The sequence below is a fragment of the Anoplopoma fimbria genome, chromosome 20 (genome assembly GCF_027596085.1).
Source record: "Anoplopoma fimbria isolate UVic2021 breed Golden Eagle Sablefish chromosome 20, Afim_UVic_2022, whole genome shotgun sequence".
Taxonomy (NCBI): Eukaryota; Metazoa; Chordata; class Actinopteri; order Perciformes; family Anoplopomatidae; genus Anoplopoma; species Anoplopoma fimbria.
Window position 1 is genome coordinate 26,394,672 of NC_072468.1, and position 24,603 is coordinate 26,419,274.

The 24,603-nt window shown below is 40.3% G+C and overlaps 1 protein-coding gene across 1 annotated transcript in view; it reads right to left on the reverse strand.

The window, feature by feature from the left end:
• mef2d (myocyte enhancer factor 2d) overlaps positions 1–24,603 on the reverse strand; it is a 95,793-nt gene that overhangs the window by 13,452 nt on the left and 57,738 nt on the right. Inside the window, 4 exon segments of the mRNA XM_054621072.1 lie at positions 1,671–1,849; positions 9,997–10,050; positions 12,962–13,181; positions 21,127–21,261. Of these exon segments, the coding sequence (XP_054477047.1) occupies positions 1,671–1,849; positions 9,997–10,050; positions 12,962–13,181; positions 21,127–21,261 (588 nt within the window).

Below are 24,603 nucleotides of genomic sequence, written 5' to 3' on the forward strand. Positions count from 1 at the left end.
TGTCTGCTCGGCGGGAGGAAGAGGAGGAAGTAAAAAACAGAGGACGGTTACGTTTCTGCAGAGACTAACTGCAGGGAAATATAAAGATCCAAGGTCTAGTCAAGAAGTACCGTTAACAGTTGTGTTCACAGTGATGCTAAAAACAGTCGACTCGGAGGTTTAACTCAAGCCAAACTGATCGATAGCGGACTGAAGGAGAACATCTGGATCCAGATGTTGAATTGCACAACAGAAAGGTGGAATAATTGCATTTCTGGCGACGTAGAAAAATATGTGAGACATCCCCAAGATTTGCTGTAATTCTGCAGAAAAGAGGCGATTTAAATCTGGAATCTGAAGAAATGCTTAGTTTTAATTCTTAAACCTGAGCTGATTTTATTCTTTATAGGGACAATCCTGCTAATGATGATAAATTGAGAAAAGAATAGAATAACCGATGTAAATTTATTTAATTCATGGCGATTACAGCCATAATATAAAAAGCAGTATGACATGGATGCAATAGACTCATGAATCTATTGAAATCCTGTAGCTTTGACATAAAAGGCCCCATGCAACAACACCTTCTTATTCTTAAGCTAAAGTGGAATTCACCAAACTCTACCTGTACAAACCTGCTGTAACCGGCTCGTCTATCTGATGAATAACCAACGCCCCTGAACCGCCAAACAAACACGTGTAACTCTGCCAAGCTTCAAGTCTCACTGAGCAGCAAAACATTACAGAGTTGCGTCGGTAGTTTGAGTTTGAGTTTGAGTTTTTGCCTTCATGTCATACTGCTTTTTATAACATGGCTGTTATTGCCAGAAACTATCATATCAATTTTCATCAGTCTTTCCTATTTTCGGCTGGACTTCTCGTACGTAAAGATCAATAAAATTGGTCCATATGAAATAAAACTAAACAAAAACTAAACTTAAACTAAATAAAATAAAATTGAATAAAATATAACAAAAAAAAGTAAAATAAAATGATATAAAAGAATTAGATAAATAAATAAATAAAAAAAAATAAATAAAAAATAACTAGAAGGAATGTCCTTATAAAGACAAAAATCAGCTCAAGTTTAAGAATGAAAACATTATTTCAGCAGTGTCTCTAAATCCAGATTGAACATGTCTCCTTTCTTCACCATGAAAGAAAAGTTCACTTGGCATGTAGAAGTAACATATCCAATCATATATAAATAAATATTAGATAATAGATGAATCAAATCTATTTGTATTTCTATTAAGACTCCAAGGCAGAAGTGTTCATGCCAAATAGTAGCTGATTTCTGGTCAGATTAAACCATTTTTCCATGCTGAGAGATGCCAACTCTCTATGCATGGCTTGTATAGAAGGCTGGGAAAAAGTCTCAAAAAGGAGATTTTTTTTTTGTTGATGATGCCTTTATGAACTTCAGAATCACCATAACTAGTAAAAGTGAAAAAGAAAGATTGCTGCTTAGATCAATAATTCTTTTTATTTTTTTTCTTCATTGGCTCACACCGTTGACCAATAAAAAAAGCTTTAATTCGTCAACTTCTGCATCATGAGCCATAGTTTATACCTAACTTTGACTAAGTGCTTTTTTTTTTACATTCAGCTCCGGACTACACTTTCCATCCCCTGTGAGTTTGGACCCATCGTTTGACCCCGCGGGGCTGCCGTAGTTGTGCTCTGCTCACCAGCTGCATGAGGCTCTTGCCGCTCTGCGAGGTGATGACCCTCAGGTCCGGCTTGCGGCTGTTGACCATCTGAGGGCTGGGCGGAGGCGGGGACTTCGCCGGGACTACTTTCCCCAGGCTGTTGCCGTTGGATACGGAGAGGAGGCCCGGGGAGGCCCTGGCACTGATGTAGCCGTTAGCTGGAGAGACACAGAAACAGAGAGATTCAGTGAAGAGGGAGTGATGGAGGAGCAGTGTGTTCGTTATTTAGTATCGGTTTCTACCTGTGAACTCTTTTTGTCTGCCTGTGTGTGTAGTCAACTGTGTGTGTGTGTGTGTGTGTGTGTGTGTGTTGACGTCAGCCTGTGTGTGTTCTCATTAGTGAGTCGGATCGTTCCGTTGCACCACATGCTCCTCATTGTTCCTGCAGCTCAAACTGTTTCTTCTGGCGGCGCTCTGATGTTTCTGCAGCTCTTCCACATCAAACCTGTGTCACACTCTCTCCACAACTACTTTATTCTCTCTCTCTCTCTGTCATTCCACTTATGTTTCACTCACGGCGCTCGCTGGAAAGCAAACGTCCCCAAACTGTTCCAATCTTACACTGCAAAAAATATCCTTATTATTAAGTCAGTTTTGAGGATTAATGAGCCCTAAAAGTCTTGTTTTATTGACCCTCTGAACCCCAAAACCCACCAGCAAGATGGCAAATAATGTTTTTCGTTAAACAAGCGGCAAAACTACACCATTTATCACAGCCAGAAGCTGAAAAAACAACATTATAATCAGAGTTTGATCTTTCCAACGGTCTTCGAACACATCATGTGTAATCTCAATAAACCGTTTCCTTTAACCAGATCCTGTAAAAACATTACATTCTGAGCTCCTCAGTTAAACTATGAAGTCATGATTGATTTTTTTTGTGAAACTTCAGGCTGCTGAACACAGAGCAGAGAGGAGAGGCTGGAAGTAGAGTTTGTAAAAATGTGAATATATCAATATATACAGCGCATATATATTCCACTTCTTTGGGCATCTTCGAAACAAGTTGTATAAATGGATTTAATTGTTTGCCTATCTTTTATGAAATTATTATCAAAGGAATTAAAATTAAACTCTACTACTCCATAGAGGTGCAGGACTAACTCTAATACCCGAATAAACAAAACTTGTTTATACTTTATATAATATCACCAGACTTCTCCTTTAAAAATAGAAAAACATGAGTGGTTTTTTTTTGCAGTTTGCAGTACTTTTGCTTTCTGCCTTTCTATTTTCTTTCTCACGGTGCATTCCAGCAACATGGCAGAACGTCATGTCTGTTGAACGCTCCCTCATTTCAAACTGGTACAACCGGTCACATTCCAAACTGTTACAACGTAATGCAACAAGTAACTGTAAGAAAACAACCTGATGAGTGAGGGCAGCACCTCGGGGTGTGTGTGTGTGTGTGTGTGTGTGTGTGTGTGTGTGTGTGTGTGTGTGTGTGTGTGTGTGTGTGTGTGTGTGTGTGTGTGTGCATACTTTGACAACACTGCTTTTAAGGAATATTACACAATATTAACCCCTTTTTATGTTTTCAATCAGTTTGTTTTTCATATTTATGTATTTTATACTTCTGTATTTTAAGTTTGATTCTTTCCTTTGGTGTTTTTATAAATCACTTAATGAACTAAGCTTTTTTAATTATATTTTTTTAATATCAGGGATGTGATCGGGGGGTCCGGGTGTCATGACGACAGGACTCCAGCAGACAGCAGTCTGTTCGTGCTGCTGAGGTCCAAAGAAGAGCTTGACTTTCGAACAGTAAAAGTGTGTGTGAGAGGGGGACAGCAGGGATTTTCCCAGCCCTGACACACACACACACACACACACACACACACACACACACACACACGCACACACACGCACACGCACACACACAGGAGACAGGGTGTGTGTGTGATTGCAGATAGCAGTTCTCCATGACGCCGCCTCCAGACGACAGCGGCATGTGATTCTGCTTCATCTCAGCAGCACACACTCCAGGGACACACACAAACACACACACACACACACACACACACACACACACACACACACACACACACACACACACACACACACACACACACACACACACACACACACACACACACACACACACACACACACACACCATATAAACCTGACAACAACAACAACAACTACACCTCTCTAACCGCTTGATGGGAGGGAGGAGGGAAAACAGTGAAAGTGGGGTGAGGAAAGGGAGTTTGAGAGTGAAGCGAAGGAGGAAAACATATATAAATTAAAAGAGAAGAGAACAAAGAGGAAGTTGAGATGTGCTGAGCTCATTAAGTTACTGGTTTATTGTTGTATTTACCTTCACAGTTAATAAACCGAACAATATAATATTATGGTCAAATGGAAATCTAATTATTTTACAAAAGACTAAAACAGCAATGGACAAAGTTTTCATGAAACGAGAAGAGGAGAGAGGAGTTAGAAAATAACAGAGTTTGGGAATAAGATGGAAACTAAAGAAGGAGTTAGGGATCAAGAGGGGACAAGGGCAAGGAGGTAAGGATGAGGTAAGTAAAATATAGGGTTGTAGAAAGAAGGAGAGGAAGCAGAGAGCAAGCAAAGGAATGAGAGAAGAGGTAACAAAAAATAAAGAAGGAGTTAGGGAGTAAGAAGGGAAGAGGGCAAGGAAGGAAGGATGGGGTAAATACAAGAGGGAGTGGTAGGAAGCAAGAAAGAGAACAAGAGAGGGGTTAATGTAGGTAGGTAAGGAAGAAGGGATGAAGAAATTAGGTAGAGTTAGGGATCAAGAGGGGAGGAGGGTAAGGAGGTAAGGATGAGGTAAGTAAAATACAGGGTGCTAGGAAGAAAGAAAGGAAGTAGAGAAAAAGAGAGATGGCAAGGGAATGAGAGGAGAGGTTAAAAAAATTAAGCGTTAGGAAGTAAGGATGAGGTAAGTAAAATAGAGGGTGCTAGGAAGCAGGAAAGAGAACTAGAGAGATGGTAAGGGAGGTAGGGAAGGAAGAAGGGATGGAGAGAGGAGGTAGAGAAAAAGGAGTAAGGGATCAAGAGGGATGAGTAAGATAAGTAAGTCAAATAGAGGGTGGTAGGAAGAAGGAATGGAAGTACAGAACAAGAGAGGAGGTATGAGGAACAAGGAAGATATTGCAGAGGTAGGAAATGAGAGAGAAAGAGGAGGTAAGGGAAGGAAGGGTGAAATGAGGTGGAGAATGTGGGAGAATAGAGAAAAAGAGAAGGAGGGAGAAGGTAAGGAGCAACAAAAGGTGGGAAGGAGGTTGAGGACTTAGGGATGGAGCAAGGAGGCAGAAAGGGATGGAAAGGGGTAAGAAGGAGGTATAGGGCACGAGAGAAGAAGTAGGAAAAGGAAAAGAGAAGGGAAGGATGAAAAGGAAGTAGGGACAAATAAAAAGGAGGTGAAGGACAGAGGAGTAGAGACTGAGGTAGGGAGGAGGAAATGCTGTGCGGATGAAAGGGATAGAGAACAAGAAAAGGAAGGAAGGAAGGAAGAAAAGAAGGATTTAGGGATAGACAAAGGGACTAAGGAATAAGTGGAAAGGATGTAGGAACCGTAAGGGGAAGTAAGTAATGAGGCAATACTTTAAATGATGCAGAGAGGAGGAAGAGAGGAAGGACAAAGGGTGAGGTGGTAAGAGGGAGGGAAATCAAGAGAAAGAGGAAGGAAGGAGGGAATGACTTAAAAGGTAGGAATGGAGAGAGGAGGTAAGGAAGAAAGGAGGTATGTAGAGGAGGCAGGGAAATCCCCAGAAACAGAAACAGCCAGAGGTACTGTCATATTTGTGACTGTGTGTTTACACTTTATCATACTGGTAATGGTTTTACTGGAATTCACAGATGCAGATATCGCGTGTGTGTTTCTAATTTCATTTAAATCATTTTTACTAGACGCCAAGACGCATTCCTGTTTGAAAGTTTGAGGGATTTAGTTATAAATTGTAGATCAGCAGAAAGAAAAAGGGAGCAAATACAACTTCTGCAGATCCGTATGGGCCGATACAGATTGTTTTTGTTGTAGATTCTTCTAAATGTTTTCCTTTTACCAAGGTTATTTGCTTGAAACACACAATTCAAATGATTAGCAAATATAAGATTGTATTATTGATTTTTTAAAATCTTTTCATCAGTATTTTTAAAGATGTATTATAAGCTGCTTAGAGCTAGTGTTAGGAAGTTAAACCGGTCTGATTCTCTCTCTAATATCTATTTTATAAATAAGTGAATTTATTTACACGATTACATTTGAACACATCAAAATAACTTCTTCCGACAGAAGAAATAGTCCCTTTAAGAGCAGTTGACGGTGAAGTGTGTGGATTATTAGGAACTGGGACACTTTAACGTTCATGCAGAGAGATGCTGATGTTGACGTTTAGAAACGTTTTTATGGAGACAAGATATCTCAAAACCTGGACAAATAAAACCAAACTATCTGCATTTATGGTAAGTTATATGTTTGTTTGTTTTGGGAATTTTGGTGAACTGAACTTTAAAAAAATATCCTCCAAAACTCAGGAGAACATTCTCATATCTGATTCACTTTTTTATCATTTAGGTAATAGTAGTATTTTCATAAATTTTTATATTGAGCCTAACTACTAAAAATAAAGTCAGTTAGTTTTCATTCCAACTTTGTTAAATCACCGCTCTGTATTTTGTCGAAACATTACGTGGCTGTATCATAATATTGTTTGTGTGTGTGTGTGTGTGTGTGTGTGTGTGTGTGTGTGTGTGTGTGTGTGTGGTGTTTACACTAAGTGTGTTGCATGCATACACTTCTATCCTTACAGTGAGTAACAGACATGTGGATGCCTCTGTGACTATATTTACGTACGCTGACCGTTTGTATGTACTTTGTTTGAACCATTAACATGTGCTGTTCTCTGTGTGTCAGTGTATAAGTGTAAATTGTGTGTGTTTGTGTGTGCGTGTGCGTTTGATGTCTCCTATTACACGAGGCCGGCCGTGGGAATGTGTGGAATGCCGGGTGACGTCAATGGTGACATTCCCGGAGCCCCGAGTCCCTGGTCAACAGCTGAGGACGACGGATACAAGAGAGGAGGAAGAGGAGGAGGGAGGAGAGTGAAGAAGAGACGAGGAGAGGGCAACAGAGAAAATGAGGAGATAGGAGACAAAGGTTGAGAAAGAGAAATGGAAGTGTAGGAGATGAAGGAGGAGAGGAGGAGGAAGACGAGATGGAGGGAAGGATGAAAGAAGATAGTTTTAGGAGAGGAAGAAACATAAACATTCAGAAGAAAGAAAGAGAACAGCAGAAATGAAATGAAAAAGGCAAAAGAGTCAAGGAGAAGAAGGAAACGAGAGAGGAGGAGGCAGAGAGAGATAAGAGATAAAGGAGACAGAGAGGGTAGGAAGGGAGGAGGGGAGCATGCGGCCGGGTGGATCCGATCACCTGAGCTGCTTTCTGGGAAGAAGAGGTTTCATGTTTCGACACAGAGGAGTCGTGACTTTGATACAGCGATCTGCCGGGATCCTGACAGTAACATTCAATAACCGCCAATATGCAGACGACACTCTACTGTCCGACAGTCGCCTCCATCATGGAAACTCATAACAAAAACAGGGTCTACTCAAGAACTCTAGTCTAACAAGAAGAAGATGAATTGTTTAAACGATGTATAATATAATATATATTAATATATTATAATATATTGGTTTCGGGAGAGGGGACGCATTCTTTATGTATGGCCTTGAACAACTTTTTTTCTGGACTACATTACGTTAAAAAACAAAGTAAGTTAGAAGCAAAAGAGTAAATCAAATACAGGACTTTCACCCGGCAGGCCACTGTTCGTGTACTGTGTGAACCCAAAAGTCAGCGTTTACTTATTTTGACCGTACTTTTGGTATGTATCTTACGTATTGAAAAGGAGCCGTGTATGGCGAAGGCTTTTTCTTTTCTATTCATACTATGGTTGTAATATGAATATCTTGTAATATTACAATGAAGTTCCTCTTTATAAATAACCACACATAACTGGTCTTCATAGCAACACCGGTGCATTAATCAAGACCAACCTTTTAAGAGCAGCGATTCAGAAAGCGTATATACTCTTTCATTAATAGCCCTGAAAAACTATTACCTATATTGAAACTCGGCTTTTGGCGTATATTCCATCTGATGCAGTGCTGTTAATACAAATGTATTGATTTTGTTTGGCCCACTTTTCCCTGAGACAATATGTTTATCAAGTGAATATAGGAAGAAGAAAAAAAACAGCTTCCCACCATATCTATTACAACAGGCTGGCTGGCAGTATCTGTCCTGGCTAATGGGATTTAAGGGGAGAGCTCTGGCCAGTGTCAAAGTCACCTCTGAGGAGAGTCCTGTGCCAAGACGAGGGACAGTTGGACGATGGGGGGGAGGGGGGGCAGGGCGGTAGATTATTCCAGAGAGAAGACGAGTGGGAACAGCTGAGGGAGACAGGACGAAAGGGGGGAGGGTGGGGGTGGAAGGTTGTAGCAGTGGGTGAAGAGGGGAAAGAGTATAAAGCTGAGGAGCAGACTGCTGTCAGGGTCCCAGGGTTTTTCATTTGGTGCCATTGTTCCAGTAAAAACTAACGCCTGGCGGCTACTTAAACCAACTGGTTTCCAGTTGGAGACGTGACCAACTGGAGAAACCAATCGACCAATGGCAGCTTGGTTGGGCAGGATTAAGAATGGGGATGTCCTCATGCACACACATCCATGAAAAATGTCTACAAAGGCCCTGAATACATCTATTTTTTAGCTTCTCAGAAGTGATGGCGTTCATTAGGAAACAATTTTCTCCGAACAGTTTTTTCAAATAAAAGTTTTCTGTATTTTGTGTTTCTCTTTGCTCCTCTCATTGGTTTGAAGTAGGCGGGGCTCATTTAAAAAAAGGCGACATCATAAGCCACAAATGCACCAGTCAGGATTTAGCTTTCAAGTGCCTTAAGTTACTACACAGTCTCATGGCAGTTTGTAAAATAGTCGCAAAAAGCAATCTATTGGTTTTGTGTACAGGGACATATTTTTTTTCCTAAACATTAAAAAGGAGGTTTCAGATTGAGGCCACTTGGTTTAAGTTTAGGATGAGATCCTGGATTAGGTGAAAATAACTTTGGAAGTAGCGTTGGTTAAGTACAAAAGTTACGGAACAAATAAGTCAATGTTTTCTTCTGGTTTCACACGGGAAGGGTTCACCCAGGAGACCAACAGCAGTCCTCTGGGTGAAAGTCCTGTGTTTTGACTATTAGTAGGTAAAAAAACAGTGTATGAAAACAGCCTCAACGTGATATCAGTCTGAATAAATATAGTAGGAAGCAAATTTTCTGGTGTTTGACGGCTGAAATCTGATGTCAACTTCCACATTTTTCTCTAAGCTTACAAAGGGGCTGTTCGTTTATATCACAGTAATGCATCCTGTACTTTCTACCATAACAGTAGTATTCCGATGACATTTGTCTCTGGAAGCCCTGGTTGCTTTTGAGGAATTTAAAAGTAATTTGCCAATGAATAGAGGCGGAGTGTCAAAATCGCACCCCATTAAACCAAAACTATCTGCATGGCTACATACAAATGAGAATAAGTAAAGAAAATATGTATTTTAAATAAAGAACTAATTCGCTTGTATTATTGAACTATGACAAAATTCAGGAATAAATTTGTTCTTTCGCAGTCACACTTAAGCTGGAGAATACAGTACTCTGGAAATTAAATTCAAGTCAGAAAGAAAAACGCTGCTTAATTTCTTCAAGTCTTAAATTGGTGACAGGAAAAAAACATTGAGCTCACTTTCAGTCATTTGTGGTCACGTACCAGCAGACAGAGACCAGACCACATCAATAATATTATCACACTTTTAAGATACTAAACTTAGTTCTAGTTTCCGAAAACAACACAAAGACAAAACCAGCTGTGAAGCTTCAAAAACTGTTTTTATGTAACATTCAGTTCCTCTTTTCAAACCCTCTCTTCCCTCACGAAGCAGAAACTCATTCTGGTATCCGGACTGTTTACAGGCAGATTGTACCGCGACCCCTCAGCTGTCACCAGTCAACAGGTGTTTTGGTGCTTGTGTGTTTGTGTCAGGGTGTGAGTCGTGCACATGTGACCGCCTGTTGCCACACAGAAAAACATTCTGCGTCGCTCTGTCTGCAGGCCAGACTCCAGTCAAATGATTTCCCTTTTTAGTAAGACCAGCTAAAATACAGACAGCAGGGTGTGTGATTCACTGTAGTGTGTGTTGGTGTGTGTTTGTTTCAACACAAACGAAACTATTCTGAACAAACATAGAGGAAAGATTAAAAAACAAAAGAGTACTTACGGACTGGACTCGGGCACGCTCCGTTTGAGTTCCCCATATCTCCCAACAGAGCACCTACAGCAGAAGAAAACACCACGGCCATCAAACATAACACCATTCATTTAATTTAATATCAAACAGTTAATCTAACAGGGATGATCTAATAAAACTGCTGCACATCCCATTTTGAAAATGTATCATTAAATCAAGTATGTCATTTAAAAAGTGCTTCTATCATCGACTCACACTTCACGCTGTGAAGGACCATAATTGGTATCAATTTGACATTACCAGTTGATTGTTAAGTACCGGTTTTCACCAGTTCTCAATGGTACTTAAAAAAAATCACCACTCTTAGAATTAACTAGAATTAACGCCTCATGATTTCATCCCTCCACAAACCAGTCATACGGTTTACATCCATGTCTGTCCAAAATGTGAATCCTTATTCATTTAATCTTTATTATTCAGATAAATGTTCAATATTCTGATAATTAGTACAAGATTTCTTGCGTTATCCCCAAATACGTGTTCTGTGGAGTCACAGTGACCTTTGACCACCAAAATCTGAACAATTCATTCTTGGTTTCAGGTGGCAGTTGTGCCAAATTTGAAGAACATTTTTTTGCGTGTGAAAAAACAATAAATAAAGTGCTTTAAAAAAACTACAAGATCGTTTAAAAAGTCTTCATTAAAAGTAAAAAATAACTGCCAACCAACTACCCATGTGACTGTATTGAGTTTGCAAAAAGTATTGCGGTTTTCCTCAACTCTTACTGTTTGGTTTCAGTCGATGTGTTTACAGTTTGTTCTGCTGCCCCCAAACAGCCAAAAATACATAAAAATCAATGCTTTAAAATGTCAGCGTAAACAGAAGACAGACGCATTTTCTATATGGGTCCTTTTATTTTTATCTGAGAAACATGTTTTTCTTCCTACTGGAACTGATTCTTTAGAAAGGCAGATCCTGGAGGTTGTTAGAGGTGACCATATGGAAACAAAACCGATAAGCAAACATGAAGAACCCAATACAGCTCTGGTAATGTGGGATGCATAGCAGGGTAGAGGAGGAGGAGGAGGAGGGAGGAGTGGGGGGGTTTATCCATTACTGCTATGTGAAACCCTCTTGCCTCGGAGAACGGCATGTTATGAAAGATGCTGTAATGCATTTGTTGCGCGTTACATCACCTAATTCTGACTTGCAATGAGATTACGCTGGTCGGAACAAAGCTCGATAAGTAACCTTGTCTGAGACGCAGAAATGGAGCACAAATCCTTTTAGTCGGAGGGTGAGGGATTGGGTTCGCCGCACCGAGGCAGCGGGCGCACAATGGGCCTCGGTCCCGCGGGAAAATGATGGATTTCTGTCATAATAAGGTGGCGTGATGTCATCAGACTGACGGGTAACCGAGCACGAAGACTGAACGCAACAGACTTCAACTCAGAAAGTTCTCTGTACATAAACTGTGCTTCAGAAGGTAGAAAGATAACATCTATTATTTAATGAAAAAGGTTACTCAAATATCTGTCGCCATGACAACCGTGTCTGCAAAGGTGGTTTATATAATTCAAGCTTCAAGAGACAATTGGCAATCAGCACTTTGAAACGTGTGAAAGCCAATAAAAAGGTCTCCAAACTGTTTGTGCATTTATTCAACCACGTGGAGATGTTACTGACAGAGAGGAACGTGTGTATATGTGTATATATATATATATATATATATATATATACACACACACACACACACACATGATGTAGAGGCTGACAGATGCTGCTAATTAGAAATCAACAACAGTAAAACTACTCTTATCTAATTAGATTAAGATTCTCTAAACAGTGTTTTTGTTAATGAATTTCTTTCTCAAAACTCGATCCGGTACAATTTCATTAATCAATCACAACCTTTTGTATAATCAAAATGTGAAGGGGGGTAATGTAGACTTCATTCGGCTGTTTACATTATTTTGTCCACCTCTGAGGGTAATACGCTCTAATCTTTATAATCTGTTTGGCAACAGTTTTCTGCTCATGCTGTCTAGAAGGATTAGTAGCTTATTGGTAATCTTTATATCTTCTATGGAAGAGATGAATGACAAAAAAAATCAATGTATTCAAATTAAAGGATGGGTGCAAAGTCATTTTCTAAGTTTAAATACAATACTCACATGCCAACATGAACATTAAACCTTTACTTGTTGTCATTTCTAAAGTAATAATCAGTCCAAGTGATGGGAAACCAAATCTTAAATGGATCTCTTTTGCAGCCAGTCTGGATGGAGCAACATGTCCGTTTATTTTATGGTTTAATGCAAGTTTTCCTACAAATGAAAGGCAACACAGCAATAGTTACTACGCAAATGTGGACACTTAAGTATGATGGTTACGTAACGATAAGTCAATGGTGACTTCCGTTTTCACACGGGATGCGAACTGCGGTCTCCTGGGTGAAAGTCTGGTGTTTTAAGTTTTTTATACTACGTCACATGATCACGTGGGTTATTTGCAAAATTATAGTGCTTTTTATAATTGTATTTTCAGTGTGTGAGAACAATTAAAGTGACCAACATTGCTTTTAATGTACATGTTCGACAGCATGCAAGTATTGTGAAAAAATGTGAATCCATCCTTTAACTCTTTAATCTTTAATCTTAACAGAAATCTGAGTTGCTTTATTTTTCTGTGTGTGCACTGCAACAGAACACCTGTCAATCAAACAGTGTGGGCGTCCTTTTAAGTTTTCTTTTGTAAAGTTTGGAGATTTTTTTCCTTCTTTATTTTATGTCAAACTGAAGCTGCTGCCTTCAGAAATCTGTTGCTGAGCATCAGGTGACTCTACCAGATCTCTCTGCATTTAAAACAGATGAAGCTGTGATATTCTGGTCGGATCATTCTGCAGCTCAGATTTCTGAAACTGGAACAAACGATCGATTTACAGAAAGAGTTCAGAGCGAGGCGCTCCAGCTGTGTCTCCACGGCGTCTCTTACCTGCGCTGGCTGGTCGCTGTGGTAACCCTGGCGACACGGTGTTCCTCTGCAGAGACGGTTGCTGTGGCGACAGGAGGCGCGGGTCTGTGAGGGTGGAGGTGATGAAGGAGGTGGTGGTGACCAGGGCGCCGGGGTTGTTACTGAACTGGAGGGCCGCCGCGTTCTGATTGGACACCGGCACGGTGACGGGCATGGAGAAGGTGGGCTGTGGGACTGTGGACTGGTGGAGAGACAGGAAGAAGGCGGGGCTTAGACAGCTGTGTCCACACACATATACACACATATGTATACAGTAATAAAGAGGTTAGTGATCTGCAGCAGAGCCAGCGAACCTGCAGTGAAACACAAACCGACATCACCGATCACAACCAGAGTGTTTCCAAAACAGACCAGACTTCAGACCGTTATTTAAGTTCTGATGAAATATTACGGAGCTACAACTTTAAAAAATAGAATGCAAAAGTGAAAAATATGAAGAGCAGAGTAGAAGAATCTTATCTAATAACAAGTCAAAAAATGTCATATTTATGGCATTGTCATGTTTACTGATTCTGGTGCAGCAATCTGCCTGATTTTTTTTTTTTTACTTTAAAATTGTCTTCTTTTTTTTAACGTTTGAAAAATTGTTAAATCAAAATGCAGAGGAAGAGTTGGGTCTGGTTTTAAGAAAATACTGCAATACGTTTTGAGTCCAAAATGATTTGATTATTTTATGGCAATTCTTGAAATTTAAAATATATATATATATTTATGAATAAAAAAACTTTTTCATGCATAAAGTCATTTAAGTTTTAATTGAAAGAAATCTTTTATTTAAAAGCTCTAACCTTTGCTCTCGCTAAATGATTGACAGCACAAAAAACTTGGGCTGCAAAATTCTCCAGCATCAAGTAGTTTGTTAATATTTGAGTTCTAAAAACCTGGCAGGACACTGCACAAGAATAAAAAAATATATAATTAAAAGGGAAACTACTTGGAAAATACTTGAAACGAGTCAATTAGCATTAGAAATAGGTTCAAATATCATTTATTTTTCGACAAAAAGAGTGTTTTGGAAATGAACTCTTCAAGCAAACACACACAAACTCTCTCTCGAACTCACACACACTCAGTCTTAGCATGCAAGGTGATTTGGTGGAAAGCCCTTTCTCATCTCATGCCGGGTTAAGACTCTTGTTGCAGCAGCAGGTTATTGGTGACATCCCCCCCCCCAACCCACTGACATGTGCTCATCACTGGGAGCGTTAGGAGACATCCTACTGGGTGAGAGATCGCCCTCCTTATGCTACGACAAGGCGAAGCATCTCCTCTATCACATGAAAGCTCTCCAGAGGAAACAAACACTTTTTAAATCTTGTATTTTGTTAAGTGAGCGACCTCGTGACCTGAGTTGACCTCTGAGAGTAGATGACCAGACAGCCAAAGGGGTCCATGAAAACAAAAATCAAGGGCGAGGACCTCGGGTTGTCCATCCATCTGACCCATTTCACCCTGTTCCATCTGATTCTGGAAGAAGGACTTCTATATTTAGAATATGGGCCAGCGCTGCGCTGTTCTGTGCTCAAAGAGCCGGAGACCCAGTTTAACACAGAGGACGACGAGGGCGCCTTCCTGCCCTCGATCGCAGCCTCTCTCCTCCTGAGATGTTTGGTAAGTTTAGTTTTTTTATTGGAGGGAGAGAGGAGTGAAAAGAAGAACAAAAAAGTGAGAAGGATGTGAGAATGTCTGACTAAAGGCCTTTACACAGCTGGGGCATCGCGGCTAAACAACATAAAAATGCAGATATTTTGCATCAAATCTTTTCAAGTTCATTCTGGTAAAAAGTTACTTAATGTTTATTTCTAAGGCTTTTATTGTGAAAGGTAAGAGGTGAAGGAGTGGATCTGGTCTGCGCTGCCTTTGTCAAGGATGAAAAGAGTAATAAAGTTTGCCGTCTTGGTTTCGGAGCATCCGTGAACTTTAGTGTACATTTCAAATATGTCCGTTTTGCACAACGTGATTGGTTGATGTATTTATTTTCAATTCAAAAGCTCAGAAAAATCTACCTTTTAAATATGCCAATTTGTCGCGATGCAAGATTCCAGTTCTGACCCATAACAAAAAAACAATGGTTCAAAACAATATATTGACCTTCAAATTAATCTCACAAAAAAACGCCCCCGATGTGTGAAGGCCTTACATTTGTTCTTTCATAACACTTTATTTTAAAAAATCTGAATAATTTCCCTTAAAATCTGTTGTGCTTTGTAATGTGGTCATAATTGTCTTGATTTTTGGGAATTTCCTTGAAAGAAAATCTCAATTTAAACCCATGTACATATTCATTTATTAATTCAATATTATTGGAAACTTTATTCTCCATATATGTAGAATCATTTTCTTGACAGTGGACACATTTTTTAAATTTTTTCAGTTGACAAACAGTTGACCTGCTTAGCTCTGAGTTAAAATATTTAGCAATTTATATGAATCAATTAATTGGAATTGAAAAAACTGAACTTTGTCTCTACTTTCCCTAAAACTAGTACCAACTTCTTGGAAATGATTCCAAAATGTTGGGTCTGTAAAATGAAGCACTGCTTTATCTTTTATTGTGAAGTTTACAACAACTCTTTCAACTCTCTGGAGATTTAAATTCACCCCTCAGAGCTGTAGGGTAACTGGTGAGCGGGTAAAGATAGCGGCTAACAGCACTGCACCACTGCACACTGGCCAAGCAGAGGGGTCAAAGGGAGGGGGGGAGGATAAACGGAGGGGTGGATGAGGGGTGAGGGGTTAGTGCTGAGGAGACGGAGGTGTGTAAACACGGAGCGAACAGAACTAAAGAAGATTTATCGTCAACACGAACATATTTCACGATTTAGCTTTTTATCCGGAGCGACGGACAAACAGGACGAGAATCTGTTGTTTAGAAAACACAAGATGTTATGTTTTGAAAAGAAATATATCTGCAAGTATATATTGGAAAAACTGAGATTTATTTTTATAAAAATTTTTGAGACACATAATACGAATGTTGGGCCAATTCTGACATCTTTAAGACTAAATGTGAATGTTTATAGGAAAAAAATAACTACGACGATGATATGAAAGTAAAAGGAATTCAGTATTAGCAGCACCAGAATGTAAAGTAGGAAGATAAGCATTTACAGAAAATATATTTGAAAGGTAAACTAAAAAATAAAGCGTGAAATTTGATGATTTTACTTTAAATACTTAAAAATTATGAGTTTGGTTGCTGGCTAGTCAAAACTCAAATGAGGATTCATGACCTCAATTATTGTCTATTTTCTCATTTTCTTAGGTTTGCATCAATCTAATTCTATCAGGAATCTAATCACCTTGTTTATGGAATAATCATAATTTAAAACTATTTCCTGCTGCCTAGTAAGTTATCTTAAACTTTCTTTAGAGTCTTGACAACTTCTCTTTGGAGACTTTTAATTGCAACAAAACTCCATCCTTCTCCTTTAGACGCCTCTCTCTTTTCATCGACAGTCTGTCATGGACATAATTTGTTCTCGGCCACGTCTCCACAGGATCTCCACAGCCTCTGGTTGCTAGGAGATTGGTGACATAACTAAAAAAAAAATATTAAAAATAAAACTTCACTTCTTCAAAATATGAATTTCAAAAGTGTCCTCCTCAGCCTGCTCTGCACTGGACTCCACTGAGTGTTAGTCCTGAGCAGATAGGAGGGTTAGCTGGGCCCTGACCACCATCCTGCAGGTTTAACACAGAGGCCAAGAGCCTCAGGGTGAAGAACAAAAAACAAGAACCTGTTTAATAAACTTAGCTACAGCGGAGACTCATGTGAGGTAAAGCGTGAAGAGAACATATAGCGAACCTATTTTCCCCTCAGAGGAGCTCCGTGTTTCCTGGATTCAAGGGTAAATCAGAATGCATTTAAGTCATGGCCTACTTTTTCCTCGCTCTCTCTCTCTCTCTCTCTCTCTCTCTCTCGCTCGTCCTGGAAGCCTTTGAAAGTTCTTTTTTTTTTCTTCGTCCTTTTCCAACTTCACGATTGTCACGTCCTGTTTGTTTAGCAGCTGTGGATCTAAACATAAGGAAACCTTTGGTTGACCTACAGACGTCGCAGCAGTTGACGAGTAAATTAGGGTTTTAGTTTGAATCTCCATCACCTCCGTTTCCCTTCAACTTTCCTGATATTTGAATAAAAAAAGAAAGTAACTAATTCAAACTGTTTAATTCAAACACAAATTATTTCATGGTGCTGAATTACAAAATGTGCCTTTGGTTCACTCGACAAATGATCATATCAGACTCAAGGTCGTTTACCGATGAAATGTTTAATTAATGAGGAAAATGGTACCAATATGACGCTATTATATTATACTGTCTTCACAGTAAAATCATTTTTCTTGATTTAGGTTTAGGCAAATAAATCTTTGTTGATTTTGTCATTCACGTGGGACACGAACAGCGGTCTCCTGGGTGAAAGACCTGATTTTTTATGTACTCCATACATTTGACCCGTCTGTGTTTTTACAGTTTTTGTACTTCCTGATGCATGATTAAGTATTGATTTTGTGGGATATCTACAAACTAAAGTGTGTTCATTTTTGTATGAAAGCTTCAAGTGTTGTATAAGAAACAGCCTGAGCGATGTATAACAATAATGGAGGGTAAACTAAGACTCCTTTTTATTATGTTATATGCCATTATATCCACAGGATTATTTATCGAAAAAAACCTTAATATTTTATGAAAGCACCAACAGTAAACCCAACAATATCTTCTCCATATCGAGGTATTTGGTCAAAAATATTGTGATATTCAATCTTCTCCATATTGCTCATTAGTTATTCATTGTGAAAGCCCTCAAAAAGAAAGGTGAAAACTAAATTAGAAGTGATGAACTGTGCAGCTCAGGCAGCGTTTTCAGCTCCACATTCCTCCTGAGCCTCTACAGGAGACATCGAGGCGTTCGGCTCTTTGCTGAAGGGCACCGCGGCGCCCGCTGTTAAAAGGAGGAAATCTATTTCTTATTCAATTTGCCGACCCAGAATCTCAGAGCCAGAACAGGATCAAACCCCAGACCCTCCGGTTAAAAAGCTACCTTTTTTCCCCTCACCCCCCTCCCCACCTTCTCTTCCACGGTGCCAGGGAAACAGGAACAGAAACATACGCTCGGAGGGGGGGGCTCGTCTCGCCGAGTGTCCTGCCCGCTCTCCTTCGCCACGCTCTCCCTGCCTCGGGAGGTATTTTAGTACAAGTAGGATTAAGCTTGTATATCCCGGCCCCTAGCTGTCATGCTGGGGATTAAGATGGCTGAGGGGAGGAGTGGAGGGAGGTGATGTGTGCTTCCGTTTTCGCCGGTTGCCCTGTGTGAAAGGTGTGCTGGGCAGGCTGAGAGACTGAAGGCTAGGGTGGTGGAGGTGGAGGTGGAGGTGGAGGTGGCGGTGGTGGAAGCTACCTGCCGAGAGCTGGTAGATTGGGTTTTATTTCTTTAGAGAGTTGAGAGGATGGCAGTTACTAATAACATTAACAGTATAGCTTCATTTTAAAGCTTCGTTGATCTACCGTACGTTTAGCGGGCAATTTCTGCACGTTCACCTCGACATAACCGTAAAAAACTACGTAATGACCCTTTAACGCCAACCCCTCCTGGAGACACCATATGTTTAAGGGTTGTTGGATTATTTCAGACAGGGCTTTCTTTTTAAAAATGACCATAATAAAACAGAAAAGACAAAGAGTGACTACATATTCCACTATTATTCAGAATATGACAATATTCAAAATTTTATAACGCTCATTTCAACATTATATTTTCTTTGGACATATTTTGAATTAGGTCTGCTCCAATTAAAACATGTGGGATATGTTAATATTACTTTGGTTTTAGGGGCGTTATTTGTACATGTGTACAGTGACCTCAGAATATGAGTCTCTATAGAGGTTTCTACGTCTCTTTCCTGTTTACCAGCAGCTCTGTGCGTTGAACACAAACCAACCAGCCAACAGTTTGTAAAGCTGGAGTAGAGATGCATGTCCACAAGAAGAGAAGGAGAAACACTCCTACTGTTAAACATCATGAAGGACTTGGATATCAACAGGTTTTTAGATATGAACAAATATCTCAACGCCGACCTTTTAGAGAAGGTGTTTGAAGGAATGAAAGAGGGAGGCTGGAATATTGTCTTTTTCCAAATAAGGTGAAAAAAGTGAATATTTGGTGCATGTAAACGTGGTCAGTCTAATCTATCAATGCATATATATATATATATATATGCATATTTATATATATAATGCATATGCATATATAATATATATATATATATATATATATATATATATATATATATATATATATATTTGTAAGTCTACAAATCGATGTGCCTCACTGGCAGAGAGCAGCGGCTGTAAAAGGTCAAACACAGACTCTGATTACAGCCTGGATGGTTTCATTGTGTCTTCAGATAAATTATTAACCTATTAAGATAAAACTATGAAACTAATACACCTGACACATAACCCTAATATATGCATGTTTTTTCTCCTGCAGCGCCTCCACCTGACCATGTCCCATCATGGGTAACCAATCAGAGGAGCAGGCAGACAGGAAGAGGGGCAGTAAATTGAGTGCTTCTCATTAAAGTGACATTAATGGTATTATCGAGCACGGAGGGGGAAAATAAAATGAATCACAGAGAAGTTGGCAGAGGAGTGGGGCGGTTAAAAAGGGGGCTTGGCAGAGCGCCGGGCGGGAGGCAGAACCTGGATAATGTCTGGATCAGATCCAGGAGAGGAGCAGGACTACAGTGACCCCGGTAATACTGTAAACCAGGACCGGTTAGACGCTGGCTTCCTCCACCTGCATCACGTCAGCAGCAGACTCACAGAAGTGTCTGCACGCTTGTTTCACGCCAACTTTTACACAATCGCTGCTCCAAACGTGTTGATTGTTACCATGAGGCATTATTTTTGTCTGGTTGCTATGCCAACTTTTGTGAAGACAGGAGGACCTAGTTAGCGCTCCTCTTCCCTCTGTTGTTTTTTCTTGTACTTTACTGAATATGCAGAAGCATCTGCATTAAAGCTGTGATACTCCCGAGGGTTCTCCTCCGCTCTGACAACAGTAACTTCAGGTGAATAATTACAGCGAGGCGCGTCTTTATGTGGTGTTATACTGATTTTTATCTCAGGGTTTCTTACGCACACAAGGTTATACATAGTCTCCTTTTTTATTAAAACAGGAATGTATTGCAGAGTTTGCTGTCTAGAAATAGACAACTTGCCTCAGAGAAATTGAGAAAAGTGACTGATCATTGAAAATGAATTGTTTATGAAACTCACTTAATGAGATAAAGATGAAACGATTAGTCTCCTAATCTGACTGAAAATAAATCAATAAATGGTTCAGTTTCAGCTTCTTTTCTTTATTGTGTTTGATAGGAAACTGATTATCTTTGGGTTTCTGATTGTTGATTGGAATAAACGAGACATCCAAAGACGCCAACTCGAGCTCTGATATGAATCATTTTTCTGACATGTTATAGACCAAACTCTGAATTGATATAAACATTAAAATGATCTGCAGATTAATTGAGGATGTCACTAATCATTAGCTGCATTAGTTTTAAACTCTTAACTGTAAATCAGTCGGCTCGGCCTCTACGTTTCACACACCGTCAGAGGGGGGTTGTGGGTAGTGATTTGGTGGGTGGGTGGTGTGTGTGTGGGGGGGGAGGCGGTGCTGTTGGAGAGAGGTGAAGTGGAGGTAGGTAAAGAGGGGGGTGGGGAATGGTGAAGGCGAGTGCTCTGTGAGTAGTCAGGCCGCCATCAGCAGCCGGACAACCTCCGGTTGTCAGCGGCAACAGCAGAAGGGGGGCGGGGTTACAAAGAGGAGAGGGGGGGCGGTACTCACTGACAGCCTATAGTTCTGCATCATTTTATCAAACTCCTCGTCAATTTTTTTGTATTTCTCCTCAGTGCGGGGGGTGAGGGAGAAGGGCTCCTCGGGGTCTGGGCTCTCAGAGTCCCGGTGCTCTTTCTTGTTCAGAGCCTTCGTTTCCCCAAACAAACAGAAGAAGAAGAGGAGGAGGAGGAGGAGGAGGGGACAGGAAGAGAGGTAGATAGAGAGAGAAGAAGAAGAAGAAGGGTGGGTTAGATAAGGTGACAGGAAGTGTGACGGTACTCACGCCGTAGCGCTTGAACAGGCTGTCCAGGTCCTCCGTCTTGCGGTACTTCTCCTCGTTCAGCGGGCTTTGGTCGATGGAGTCGTCTCCGTCGGGCTCGGGGCTGTTGCAGCCGTTAAAGCCCTTCTTTCGCAACGTCTGAGGCGGCCAGAGAGAGAGAGAGAGGTAGAGGAGGAGAAGGGGGAGGAGGAGGAGGAAGCACGTTTACATTTCATTTTTCATGCACTTTTTTGGGATTGACCAACTTTTACCCCAAAAAACTTTGTGAAGCCATTTTCCTTTCACACAAACACAAATGAACATAAAGTAAACAGATGCAACTCGACTCCACGGGGTAAAATCTTTTCCATATTCCAGATGTTTGATTACACTCCACGCCTGAAGACATCGACAATTTTAAATCATAGCGCCACCTACTGGTAACAGGAAGTTACATCCCCTATACTTTGGTCATCTTAATATGTAAACCAGATCCACATCAAATTCAGTCCACACATATGCAAGATGTTCATTATGCCAACCCACGAAGCTTCTGAACCTTTAGTGGAACGCCGTTGCCCTGGCGACCAATTCTTCGCCATTAAAAACGAAGACAAACTAGAGTTGCCCAAAACAAAACAAAGCTTGGCACTCACAGTTAAAGTCCTGACTGTAGTTACCTCATGTGGTTTTGATACTTGACAGTGGAAAGAGGCAAAATCTGGTCTGCACATCTATCACATGGAGAAAAAGTCTCTTGGAGCCATGCTCTAAACCCAATTTATAAATAAATAAATAAAACACTTTGTGAAGCCATCTTCATCTCTCACAAACACAAATGACCGTCTCGTTTGCACCACAGCTGCTGACTCCCACACTGGTCTTTTTGAGTAAAACTGAACAGTCGGATGGAGCAGTTTGACCCCCAGCGATGACACACAAGGGCCGTTAATAAAAAACACTGACTCAACCTCCGATAACCTCAATCGATTTCTGTTAATCGTTCGTAACGTCTGCCGCCGCAGCGGGTGCTCTCGAGAAATCCTGGATTAGAAAGGGTGAAGAAAATACGGACTACCATTCCAAATGGAGAAAGCTTTAGAAAGAGAGGATGTGACACTATTGTATAAACCTGAGCTGCATGACAGAAGACACACTGAGGCGTCACACCTCCGAACACACGGCCTAATCAACAGTGTTGGTAATTGGTGTGAAGCTTTTACTCTGAAGGGGCTGAGCGAAAGGCTAACGGGCGAGTTGGGAGGGGCGCAAAGCTTTGTTAGCGCCGCGGCTAACGGCAGTCAGGTTGAGTCAGTGTTAGCGCGCTTTGGAAAGGGAGAGAAGAGAAAGAGGGAGAGTGAGAAGAGCGAGAGAGAGAGAGAGAGAGAGAGAGAGGCTCTTATTTTGAGAGGATTCTGCTAAACGAGATTTGCCGTTAAGTAGCTTTGCCTGTGGGCCGCTTGACCACACAGCCAAGTAAAAGGATCCTCGCTGCAAAATGGATCTTAAACTTCTGTGGTCCAAATACAAGCTTTAGCCCTGAGTGGTGTAAGAAGAAGAAGAAGGAGGAGGAGAAAATCCCTCCCCCTTGAACTCTATCAGCAAAAGGAAATAGATTGTAGTATACTGCAAAAAAAATAGTCCTTTATTCACGTCTAAAAACCAGTGAAGAAATGTGCCAGTGCAGAATGATATTACATCCTGTCAACAAGAAAAAGGACCTGATGAAACACGTAAGAGGCAGGTCGCTGAAACTGAATCAAGAAAAATTCTGCTTGATTTGAGGGATTTGTGAAATAAGTAAAAATAATCGAACAGAACCGGCAAAATAAGAGGAAAAAAAGGCCATAAACTATATTTTTTTGGTACATTTACTACAAATCATTTATTCTTGATATGCTAGCTAATCATTTTGAAAATCATGTTGGTGAATTTAAGAATTTGAATTGCATTTTTCTTCTTGCCGCTCAGCCATTGACTTCCATTTACTGTATGTTAAGTACGATCAGACTCTTGGGGGCAGCGGAACCAGATTTAAACAAAACATTGTTGTCATAATATTCTGAATTTATGAAGATGTTGCAAAAAGTAAACTCCCTAAATATCCTGAGCATTTACATTTATGTTCGTTTGGAGATGCTTTTAGCTCTGGTTTTGGTCTCCACCATCTTCTGAGAAAACTATTTGTCTCAATGGTTGCTAAACGTTCCACGTTCTTCACCAGCTACTCGCTAACTTTGTCAACAACTGTATCAGCTGTTTTGCTGTTTCTGCTTTGCACACTGGTTAGTTGCATTTTATCTTTAGTGTATTATACTTCATATTTCTTACATTTTGTTCTGATTTTGCTTAGATTCTGTACTTTTTATTGCTCATATTTATTATCATTTTTGCGGTCTTTAATAAAGATACCCAAAGCAATGAGCGGTTGAAATTAATTTTCACTGTGCTGGACGACACAACTCAGTTTTTAAAGACTGCTAATCGATGTTTGGTCTTATGGAAACAAATGGAAATCAATAGATGTCTTTGAAAATGTAGAGTATACATTATTTATAGTTGAAACTAACAAAATCTCTGGTTTGGTTCTTCAAGGCTTCAATTAAGGAGAGATATAATGCATCACTTCATAAATTCTCCATAACTACCAAAGATCATGTTCAATTCTTCACTCAGCCTATATTTCCTTTAATTAATTATGCCGTGTCAAGTATGAATGCAGTCTAGTGGTGTTCTGATTAATACATAAGCACATGTTCCACGACTCCCACTGTGAAACAGTCACCTCTTATTGAGGATGATTCAACTCCACGCAACGGGAAAAGTGGAGCCTGAGGGGAAACTTGTACAAAAGCCCGAGGAGACGGAGAATCTTTTAATTCTGGATGAATTAGCCTTAAATCCTCAATAACAGGTGAGGGCAGGAGGGTAATGATGCAATTTGGATGTCAGAGTAAAGAGACTTTCATTTTTAATAACAGCGCTCTTTGATATGAATCTCATTAAGACTGGAAGCCGTTATTATTATTATTATTACTACGGCGGTGTCAGCGCTGCATTTTTATCTCCCCACAGAAACGGGTTATTAGACAGATTTGTTCCAACACGGAGACAGTTGTCTGATTCTGATGTTCAGTCTCGCCGGCGCTCTGATCTTCAGCTTTAATGCAAATATTAAAACGCACGGGAGCCGCCGCCGCCATGCTTTGTTGTCCACGGTTCACAGAGAAACACAGTCGTCGGCGGAGTGTGGATGTATGTGTGTGTTCTGACAAACAAATATATATAAAAGAACGAATCGAGAGAATAAAGGAACCTTATAAAAACCGAAATAAATAAACCCAGCCATGTGAAAGAGGGCTGTGGAGGACGTGATGGAGTGTTAATTGTTCTTTCCTGTCAGCTACTATCAACCATGTGTCATGTTACAACATACATAAATATATATCTGGGAAGACTACCACAGCAGAAACAGCTGATCAGTCATGTGATTCAAATGTT